The following is an 11,581-nucleotide window of genomic DNA, read 5'->3' as shown; positions in this document are numbered from 1 at the left end:
CATTTGCCGACTTTATCCTCCCCCACGAAACAATGTTGGATCTTCATATCTCCAAATTACAATTAATATGACTTTATTTAGAACATATTTCTCACATTGAATAGAGAATCCACTGGGGACGATTAAATGATAATGAACGACATTTGATTTCAGGTCATCAGAATTTGGATTTTCTGAAACATTTCCATCAAATTCAATAAAATTTTCATTAGAGGATATTAGATAACTAGGGGAATCGGCATCTAATAAAATTGCATTAGATTTTTGATCACAATCTGATTCAGCCGACTTATTTTTCTCATCTTTATACGAAATTTCATCAAAATTATTTGCATCATTACGCGAACCCATATCTGGTAAACTGACATGGCGGGATCCTGGATGTGTACTGCTAAGGAGTCCCACAATAGGACGAAACGCTTAATATCTAGACTCCCTTTGTGAAAATTACAATAACGCATGTAGGCGAACAATTGTTTTCAATTAGATCGTCATCAGGCTTTACTCTCATATACATGAATATTTATACGAAAATGTTAGACCAATCAAGGCAATTTTAGTCAATAATGATCCTAGCGAATTCCAAAAACTTACCAGTAATTATGACGTTAATAAAAAAGTAGAAAAGCAATTGGTAAATTCTCTAAAGAATCTAAAGAAAAAGGGAACAATTACGTCAGAGATTCATAATTTCATTAAATCTACTGGATCTTATACACCACGACTGTACGGTTTGCCTAAAGTTCATAAACCAGGTTCTCCTCTGCGCCCAGTTCTAGATATGTACAATTCTCCTTACCAAAAAATTGCAAAGTGGCTAGTGCGAATCTTAGAGCCTCTGCACAAATCGGTTGTTAGAATGAGTGTAAAAGATGTTTTCGATTTCACTTCCAAAGTGGAAAATATGAATGTTAGCATGAATAATATGTTCTCACTGGATGTAGTATCTTTGTTTACCAACGTACCACGTATCGAGACTATTGAGTTTATATGCAAGCAAATATCAGAAAAACAAATTAACATTGGCTTGTCTGAAGGAACTGCTCTTAAGATGTATGATGAGTGTCTATTTTGTCTTCAACAATACTTATTATAGACAAATAGACGGGATGGCCAATGGCTCACTTCTAGACCCCATTCTAGCTGATCTCTTCCTAGCAAAGCTAGAAAATGGACCACTTTATGAAGCTATTAAGAAGCTTGATCTATACTGCCGCTACATCGACGACACATTCATTGTCGTCGATCAGAACACCAGTAAGAATAAACTCCTAGAACAGTTCAACAGTGTACATTCAGCGGTTGATTTCACTGGTGAAGGTGAGTGTGATAAAACGTTGAATTTCCTTGACGTCACACTAAGCATGAGAAGTGATGGCTCGTTAAGTAGAAGTGTATATAGAAAAAGTCCCTCTGCCTGCCAATATACTCACTTCTATAGCTTTACACCTATTCGATATAAGAGAAATTTGGTCAGATGCCTCACTAGTAGAGCAAAAAAGATCTGTTCACTAGATACTTTAAGTCAGGAGCTGGAATTTATCAATAACTCACTGACAGAGATCGGCTACCCTAGGGCATTCATTAAGAAGTACATGTATGGTACAAGAAAGAAGTTTGAGATTTCAACTGTTCGAAAGAAACCTTTATACATGAAACTAAAATTCAACAGGGATGTGGCTAGTGATACTCTGAAGGATAGGTTAACGAAAGTAATTAGCAGGACATTCTACGCGGCCAATCTGGCGTTGACTTTCTCGAGTCGACCAGCGATGTCTACCCAAACGGAGGAAAAGTTACCCGAGTTGGCCTCCTCTATGTACATTTACAAGTTCAGCTGCTCCTGTGGAGATAGCTATATCGAGCGTACTACTAGGCAATTTAACCAACGAATGAATGAACATCTACCAGCATGGTTTGAGATGGGCCAGATAAAAACAATACGCAGTTCTATCTTGGCGCATCTAATTGATAGTGGTCATAATATAGATAAATCGAAATCAGTTCGAGTGATCTATGTATAACTCCATCATTTTCCAACGGAGTTAGTTCCAGTCTCCTTCATATAGCTGAAGCCATAGGAATTCGTACATTCCACCCCAATTTATATGTACAGAAGAATTTTGTAACCCCCTATTCCTTCCATGGTCGGACATAATTTAAGAAATGACATTATTTTTATGGTTAAAATCAAGCGCCATCACGTTATCCACCCAGCTACTGAGTGTATTGTTTGTTTTGAATCTTCCCATTCATGTTTAGGACTGCAATTGATCAGTCTATTATTGGCATATATACATACTGTGCGTGTTGCGTCCATATAGCCTTAATTCACAAGTATTATAAGCAAAGATGAATAGTGGCTAGCAGTGGAATCCAGGACGCGCATTTCGTCCTATTTGGGACTCATCAGCTGAATGTACCTGCATCTCAGAGTTGATGTTCACTCCAATCAGGACTCGAATCCTGTACTGTTTTCTTCGAAAGCCATCATGTTATTCACTTAGCTACTGAGTATTTAGTTGTTAAGGGAAACAATTTTTAGACTGTTTCAAATTAGGAACTTAAAAAAATACAAAAAATTTCATGCTTATTACCCTAATTATGACTAATTATTATGCTTATAGACAGATGATATTATTGATTTGCATTATAGTTTATTACGTTGTCATAGTTACATGAGTTGATGTATAGTCAACTAAGTAAATAAAAAAAATTGATCACCGTAAATGAAGACACACCCAACCCAGAAATTAATGTAAAACGTTCATAGATTTTCTTTAACCCTTATAAGTTTCTATGAATAATAACCTAGAAGTAAATGATTAGTATTATATATAATAGTTGAATTCAGGAGGTGATTAGAGCTAGATCACCATGGAAAAATTAGAAGCACTGAACGATCGTTCTGTTCTAGTTTGAGAATCCTCAACAGTATACATCCACGATCTTACACATGGGATTTGAACCCAGGGCTTTCGGTTTCGCGCACTTTGCTGAGGATTCACATACTAGGACGAAATGACCCTTCAGTGCTTCTAGTTTTTCTATGGTGGTCTTTTTCATTGAAATATCCATAAAATGTTTGTGATAAGAAAGTGACAATCATTAATAAACATACAGAAGACAAATTATACACATGAAATGATTGTTTATTTACTACTTCACTTTACTTATATTTTGGCAGCCAGTAGCTTTTTTATATTCGGTAATGGATCAAATGAGTGAACTCAGGTTGAAAGTACAAATACTAGATATACTGTTTTATAAAACAACAGAATGAACTGTCCTAATCAAATACAAAATATAAGAGGTGGTCTATCGGTTAAGTGCCCTCGCACGAATCTCGTGAGGCGGGATCTTGGACGCGCACTGCTGAGGAGTCCCATAGTAGGACGAAACGGCCGTCTAGTGCTTCCAAGTTTTCCATGGTGGTCTAGCTTCAATTGATTCATGATTTCAACTCCATAAAAGTAAATAGCAAATACATATAAAATGAATATAAACCAAGGAAAATCATATGGTGATTTCATTGTATGACATTTATTAAGGTGATCCAGAAAATTGCTCACAATAGACAAGAAAGACTCAGGAAACATTAATAAACATTTTATCCTATCACCGTTCAGTAGAAGGTGTGCCAGAAACATCACGAAAGGGAGAAGTCACATGTAGAGTTTCTGATTAGTTGATTACTAACGCTGCTACTATGTTAAGTAGCATTCCAGAATTTGTCAGGAAAATCCAAGGACTTCTAAAATACTATGAAAACCCTATATTTCCTGTACATAAATGAACCTTTGGAGTAAAGTGCTTCCCGCATATTTTGTGTCTTTTCTCTCGTGTTCAAGTTGCTGTGTAGATTTAGCTTGAGGGTTACAAGACTAGCTGAGGACCCGAGTATAGCATTCAATCAGCAAGACTTATCAACATTGAGTCATATAGAATCAAGACAGATAAAAAAAAGAAATTGCGATGAAAAGACTTTCGAAAATAATTTAGGGGTGTTTGGTCACCAGTTTCTGTTAAGAATATATATGTAAATAATGCCTGTACAATATTTGAAGAAGATGAAAACAATTCCTTGTTATTTTCATAGTTGAAAGCATGAGTCAATTGAAGCTAGACGACCAAGGAAAACCTGGAAGCACTGGACGGCCATTTCGTCCTATTGTGGGACTCCTCAGCAGTGCGGATCCACGATCTAGCCTCGTGACAATTGGTCTTGTAAATACTATATATATTTACTTCCTGAAAACAGATACTTTATATGCATAGTTGATCATTTTAATCCAACTGTTTGCATTCATGAAAAAACATAATATTTTGACTCAGAAACGATCTTTACAATTGGGATAATCAAGAAAATATATAAAGTACCGGATAGCTCAGTAGTAACGTCTCTGAATGTGAAGCTGGGTAACACAGGATCGAATCTGTCAGGGAGTACCAGTTCCTTCAAGGTTACAGGTACACATTGCTGACAAGTGCCAAGTAGCACGGAACACGGGGTCCAGGGTTTCCTGTTGGCCACCTCCAACCACCATCTTATATAGTATCCTACTTGTTCCAAATTTATTTGAGTAAAAGAGCGGTGGATATATTGAAATCATTGAAGTATGTCAGTATTGAATAATAGAGGATTAAATCGTATATCTAATTACATTTAATCATATTACAAAATATATTAGTTACCAATATACATGATGATAGATAAGGGGGGGGGTTGATAACACAAAAGTATGTAAACATACTAACACATTTACAAGAAACTAAATCGACATAGTTACAATAATGTTTTTTACAGTTAATGATTGTTGATTATAAAACCACATTTAAATGAATTTTATAAAGATTAAATGTTGAATAAGATAAATTCATTCAATATGTGGTGTGGTCTACTTATTATATCCATATAAGTAGTATATGGTGATGGTCAGACATAGAATGTATTTTGGCAGAAGATCGATAAGGAACTAACAGAAAATGAAAAGCAATCAGTATGAAAATGCATGAACAATAATAATCAGAGACGATGGACTTATATTTGCAGAAGGAGCAGTCAAGATTAAGATAATTGATTGATAGTTTGTAAACTAACTGTTTACTGTATGGTTATCAGATCTTAGTAAGATAATTTGTAATTTGCTATACATCTGTAATACATTCGATTGTCCCCACTCTTGTTTTATGAATTTCATCTAGATGAGTTTTGTAGTCCAATTGAACTTCGTGCTAATTCTGCCTGAAATAATATAAAGAACAATTTGATAGAAAGGCTATAACATATTAAAACAATGGACATTATATATAGACATATGTATATTCTTATTGAAGCATTCATTACTGTTGTTATTCCAATTACCGTACTGTTTATTTTTTGTACAGTTTACAGGATGATATTGACTTAGCTATGAAGAACATTCATTAATATGACCCAGATAGTTCCATAAGATGAGACTATAATTTATGAAAGAACCAATCAGATTTAGGATAACAGGTCTTGGATTTCGGCACGTAATTTATTTACTCATTCGTTTAAATAACATTTTGACTGATGTCAGTTCATGATGAAAACTATAAATCTAATTGTTTTATCGAGTATATGCGTGCGTGCCCTGTTTAATATATGAGGTGATAAGTCCCGACAATCGGAGAGGAGTGAATTATCGATCAGAGCAATGATACATAAAAGCTGTATAAGCAGTCTTGAGTATTTATCAGTCCTGCTTTCTGCCTAGCCCAACCAGTTAAGTTTAGAACACCAATAACAGCCTCTGCAATATGAATCATTATTCTCAAACATACTGGGTTTATATATCAAACAAACTGACCACATTGTACCATAAAATAGAAAATAACATTTGGACAAGACTCAACTAAATGTGGCTGTGAATGTGGAAGGCAGTAATTAATAGACTGGGCATAACTCAGGAATGGTAAATCACATAATAATAGTGTATGGGTCAAAAAGAAGGTTATAATAAGAGGGACTCGAATATGGATACTTTAGCTACTTAAAAATTATACAATAGGAAATATACATATCATATTGGTCCATAAATAGTCCTCAAAAGTTACCATTCATAACTCTCCACGGGACAAAACACTAATTCCTAACCTTAACTATCGACTGTAAATCATAATCCTTATTCTTCAAACTGTTTTATAATGCTGATTCAACATTGGTAAGTACGTGGACATTCTTAATATCACTTTAGCGTTGCTCAAAGGTTATATATAAATTATAGTCTCACCGTCCTATACTTCTTATTTGTATATAACTTTTCATTATTTCATTATTTACCTATTGCTTTATTATTGTATTCATGTCATTATTTTATATTCAAAAGTCGGTGGGGAGAGTCAGCTCTCTCTCGAAATGCTCTCACATGGCCACGCGTATACAACCACTGCTATGGAAGTCCTACTTAATGCCTTCTCGTGGCGGGTGTGTTTTTTACGAAATTGAGGGGACCGAATACGGATGTTCGGTGCTTTAATCGGGCAGGTGAACACAGAGGGTTCACCTACAGGAGTTGGAAAACCCTGATTCCAAACCGTTGGTGCATATGGGCTCTAGGATTCTAAGAAAACAAATCGCGTATGAACCTGTTGTTGGTGATCGACTACCATGTGACTGCATCTCCTGACGTTGCTCCACTGTCTTGTGAATTAGACCTTTAGGTCGAGGGCTCCGGGTGTGGCCTTCTAAGAAAACCACCTGTTTTGGTTTTTGCACTCGGGCAGTATCACATCCCACACACAAATCAAGTGACTTGTGTGAGGCATATGTATTCGGTGCCCCCTTTGTACCATTATTTATGTATTAAAACAAATAAATTTGAGTGTCGAAATGATTAATGTGTAATATCATCTTGAATCCGTTTATAGACTAATTCAAATTATATGATGAATAATTAAAATGAATATAGATGATATAGATACAAGTTAATTCAACTACTTAGTCTATGATAACATTATACATAGAATGATATATGGGCAAAGTAAGAAGTGTTGAACCCTAAATTAGATTCCATATGTCTTTATAAGGTTGATAATAATGATAATATTATTAATATATGAAAATTATTGATGTGAACAGAGAAACAAGAAGCCTTAACAAACTACGGAAGTTACTTTTGGGGATGTTATTTCATTTAATTCAAAGCTTGTACAAGAGTAACATTTACTTTTGTCCCTAGTCTATTCTACAGATCATAAGCTTTCGTTTGATATATGATTCATTGTCATAGTCTTTTCTGTTCCAAAGTTATTATAATTTAGACGTTACCTTTTGTACTCTATTTTCTACTGTAATCTCCCAGTTTTACACATAATTGTATTTCCCTAATTGTTGTACTTTGTGGTCAGGTTAGTCATCTATTTATTCATGTATCTTTTTACACTAATCTGGAATTCGGGTACCAGATCGGATTTTGGAATAAATCGATTAGTGTTCCAGTTGTCTTGTCTTCTCTCGCGCGCGTGCTTGTTAGGCAATCAGGTGATAAGATAGTTTTCTTCTCTCTACCCTACTTTGAACTCACACATACAAGCCTCAAGGTTAAGCCAGTCAGCCTATGAGGTCAAGGTCTTAATCTACATTAGACAAGTTATCCTCGGCACGAAAGTGGGTAGACAGATCAAGGACGTAACAATTATATTTGAAATAATCTCAGCGATTGAAATTTAAGTAATTCCAAAGTTTCGTCCAACACACTTATCTGAACTTCTTCAGGATAATAATCAAAATCATCATTAAATGGAGTAGTTTAGACGAAGTATTTGATTGTTTGATTGAACGAAGACATAATAATAATAAGTTGAAAATAAATGTATTCATGAAATTAACACATTCTGAGAGATACTTAGACTATGGTTCGGCTCATGAGTTTTGTACGAAAGTCACAGTTGTAAAACATCTAATGAACAGAAGTATTAATCACGTTACGGATAAGAAAGATCAACAGGTTGAATTGAATAGAGTTATGTCTACGCTTAGGGATAACAATTACCTCAAAGAGTTTTTTAGAGAAGATTATTAGAAATGAAAGAAAACCTAAACTAGAATGTATACTCAAAGATTGGAAGTTCACCGTGGTCATGCTATACCGTGATGAAACATTGAGAGAAATCAAGGGGATTATAAACGAAGATGATATAAGAGTGTATTTTCGGGCATGTGACACCATAAGATTAGCATTAGTGTAGATTAAGGATAGATTTCTAAAAGACGAACAACAGAATATTGTCTATGAGATCAACTGTCATGATCGTTATGCAACTTATGTGAGAGAAACTTCCAGAAAATTGAATGTAAGGTTGAAGGAACACAAACAATGTTTAAAAAATGTTCCTAAACCTTCGGTTGACCTAAAGAAACTTGAAAATAAGTCAATGATAGCGTTACATGCGTTGAAAACAAGACACGAGATTAATTTTGAAGGGATCAGAATACTTCAGAAAGGTTTTAACATTCATAAAGAACGATTGACAGCAGAAGTACTATATATATAGGCTAATAAGAACAGCTTGAACCGAAAGGATGGTATTCAACTAGTATTTACTTGACAAATATTCGTTAACAAGTAATTCGATCCAATCTGTTCATTTCATATACAATGTTATTTTGACTGAAATATGATGATTCTCATTTTACATACACACTAATAATTCAGAAATAATTTTTCAACCTTCAACTTTTATTTTATTCATTCCTTTATGTGAAAACAAATTTAGCACCTAATATTAAGTGTTAGTAAGTCAATCTTACGCATACATACACATATACACACAATTCATTCAGTCATTTATTCTCAGAGAGGGGTTTTAAGGATAATATTATAGTAATTTAATAGTTGAATTCATCAGCCGATTGAAGCTAGATCACCATTGGAAACCTGGAATCACTGGACGACAGTTTCGTCCTAGTATAACACTCCTCAGCAGTGCACATCCGAGATCCCGCCCCGAGAGATTCGAATATAGAACCTATCAGTTTCGCGTGCGAGCGCTTAACCCCTAGACCATTGAGCTGGTCGGCATCTAACGGTGTTAATGCCTAACTTCAACTAATCCACAATTTTCTTCAGTGAGTTACTATCTCACATCGTGGACTTCCCACATGATTCGCATGTAACTGACTCACGTAAACCTATTTAACAGAGTCAACATGTAAATATGATTGAATTATCACAGTATAGATTTGATTTGATTGTTAAACGCTCTATATATTTCTTTGATGATCTTGATTTTGACTATTACTCTGAAGAAGTACAGACAAATATTCACTTATCAACCCTGACTATTTTTTATATGAGCGTATGTATGTGTACACTTCTTATCCTATTTATTACATGTCTGTCATTTCTTTATATCTGGCTATAAATATTGATAAACGCTTGATTAAAGCGAGTTGGCTTACCCACCATCTCCAATGCGTGTCGTTTATGCTTCGCCCGCTGATATTTGCTCATGTGCATATAACTTTCTGGCCTGCGTTATTTGACATTATACTGTAGCTACCGCTTCTCTTTGCCTTCTGACTTTATTCACCGTTAAGATTTGTATTAATAACGGTTATCGAGGTGAACGATTAACGAAACACAGCACTACATAATAATATCTAAGACAGATTCAAGTTACTGAATTACAATTAAATTACACTTAATTTTGAAACGTTAGAATTACATGTTCATAGGGATATCAAAAATATATATGCGCACTGCTGAGGAGTCCCAGAATAGGACGAAACGGCCATTCAGTGCTTCCAAGTTTTCCACGGTGGTCTCGCTTCAATTGACTCATGATTTCAACTATATATATTTATTATTTACAAGAGGAAAGGTTTCTTATACACTTTTCAAATTACAACATCCTATAATTAGGATAAATGTTGACAATATTGGTCCTTAAGTTGTTTAAGATGCTACGGATAATTGAACATATTGTCTGTGTAGCAGAAGTTCTGTTTTGCTTATATTTTGTTAATTCATATAGGTATTGTGGTGTGGTCTACTTATATCCACATAAGTAGTATATGGTGATGATCAGACATTGAATGTATTTTGGAAGAAGATCGATAAGGAAAGAACGGGAACGAAGCGCAATTGGTAGGAAAATGCATGAACAATGAAATTAGAGAAGATGGATTGATATTTGCAGAAAGAACAGTTAAGATTGAGACAATTGATTGTTATTTTGTAAATAACTTTCTGATGTATGGTTATCAGGTTTTAGTGAGGTAGTCTGTAAGTTGTGGTTAAATATATTCGATTTTCCCCACTAGTGTTCTTCATCACTACAGTATTAGAAGATTCAGAGTCCGACAAGTTTCAACAAAGAAACTACTTAGATTAGAGATTACTGTATATAATTGATTTACACTGACTGTATGACCTGCATGGAGTAAATGGGCTAGAATCGAGGTACTGACCATCTTAGTATTTAGCCCCAGTAAGTAAGATTATGATTGATTTAGGCTATTTATGAAACGTTTGGTAAACATTTCATTTTTTTATTATTAATAGATATCTTCGTTCTATCAACATTTCAGTATGAAGAGTAGTATATTCCCTGTTGTCAAAATGTATTTTAGTGTTGTAATGTGTGACTGAAATCTTTTCGATAATTTGTTATTATCAGTGGTCTAGAAGTTAGGCGTTTACTCGCGAGATCGATAGTTCCACGGGGTTTGAATTTCTCAAGGCGGAATCGTGGATGTGCACTGCTGAGGAGTCTCATACTAGGACGAAACGGTTGTCCAGTAATTCCAGGTTTTTCATAGTTGTCTAGCTTCAATGGACTCATTATTTCAACTAAACAAAATTATCTCGCTATTTATGATTTTAAACACAACAATTAAAACAAAATGAACAGAATTACCTGATATTGTCTGTAAGCTGTTCGTTCTTTGGCACGATAATTCAATGCTAACTGTTCAAAATAATCAGCTATTTTATGCTTAGCTATACATATGAAGTAGATCATAAATATAAGAGGTATAATTGTAAGGCCTAATAATAATGGACCAACAGTTTGACCACGATTAACTGTATAAAATTCCATACCGATGACATAGTGTAGTATAGTTAAAATTATCCCAATAAGTAATAATATAATACTGAATATAGCTAGAATAGTAGCCATGAAACAACCACATCTTGCAGGACCATTGATTAGAGGATCAGGTGACCATATACAACAATCACTTTGTACACCATCATAAATAACGTGACATGGATTTCTATTCAATGGTGAAGTCAAAGGATGTAAATGATGCGTTGGGATAACTTTTTGTTCATTTAATGGAATTTCAGCAGTTTTCGATAACTCATCAGGTTCATTTAGAGGAAGTAGATTATTCTGTGTTTTCATACAGTACAGATTCTGAAATCCAAAAATAAATCACTTCATGATGAAGTTTATAAAAGCCATTCATTGAGAAACATTATACACTTATGTTATAACTTGTGACCTAGTGGATGCTCTGTTAACGTATAACGAGGTAAGACCGCCAATCAGAGAGAAGTGAATTATCGATTGGAACAGGGACATAAGGGAAACCGTACGAACAGTC

At 34.6% G+C, this 11,581-nt stretch overlaps 1 protein-coding gene across 1 annotated transcript; it reads right to left on the bottom strand.

The window, feature by feature from the left end:
- Positions 1–5,197: 5,197 nt before the first annotated feature.
- Smp_022070 (hypothetical protein) lies at positions 5,198–11,379 on the bottom strand (the record flags this gene model as incomplete). Its single annotated transcript, XM_018795377.1, has 2 exons — positions 5,198–5,245; positions 10,888–11,379. The coding sequence occupies 2 exons, from the start codon at positions 11,377–11,379 to the stop codon at positions 5,198–5,200; spliced, it is 540 nt and encodes a 179-aa protein (XP_018649695.1).
- Between the last annotated feature and the right edge of the window lie 202 nt (positions 11,380–11,581).

The sequence above is a fragment of the Schistosoma mansoni genome, chromosome 2 (assembly GCF_000237925.1).
Source record: "Schistosoma mansoni strain Puerto Rico chromosome 2, complete genome".
Classification (NCBI taxonomy): Eukaryota; Metazoa; Platyhelminthes; class Trematoda; order Strigeidida; family Schistosomatidae; genus Schistosoma; species Schistosoma mansoni.
The sequence above is the reverse complement of the archived record's forward strand: the minus strand, read 5'-3'. Positions and strand labels throughout refer to the sequence as shown.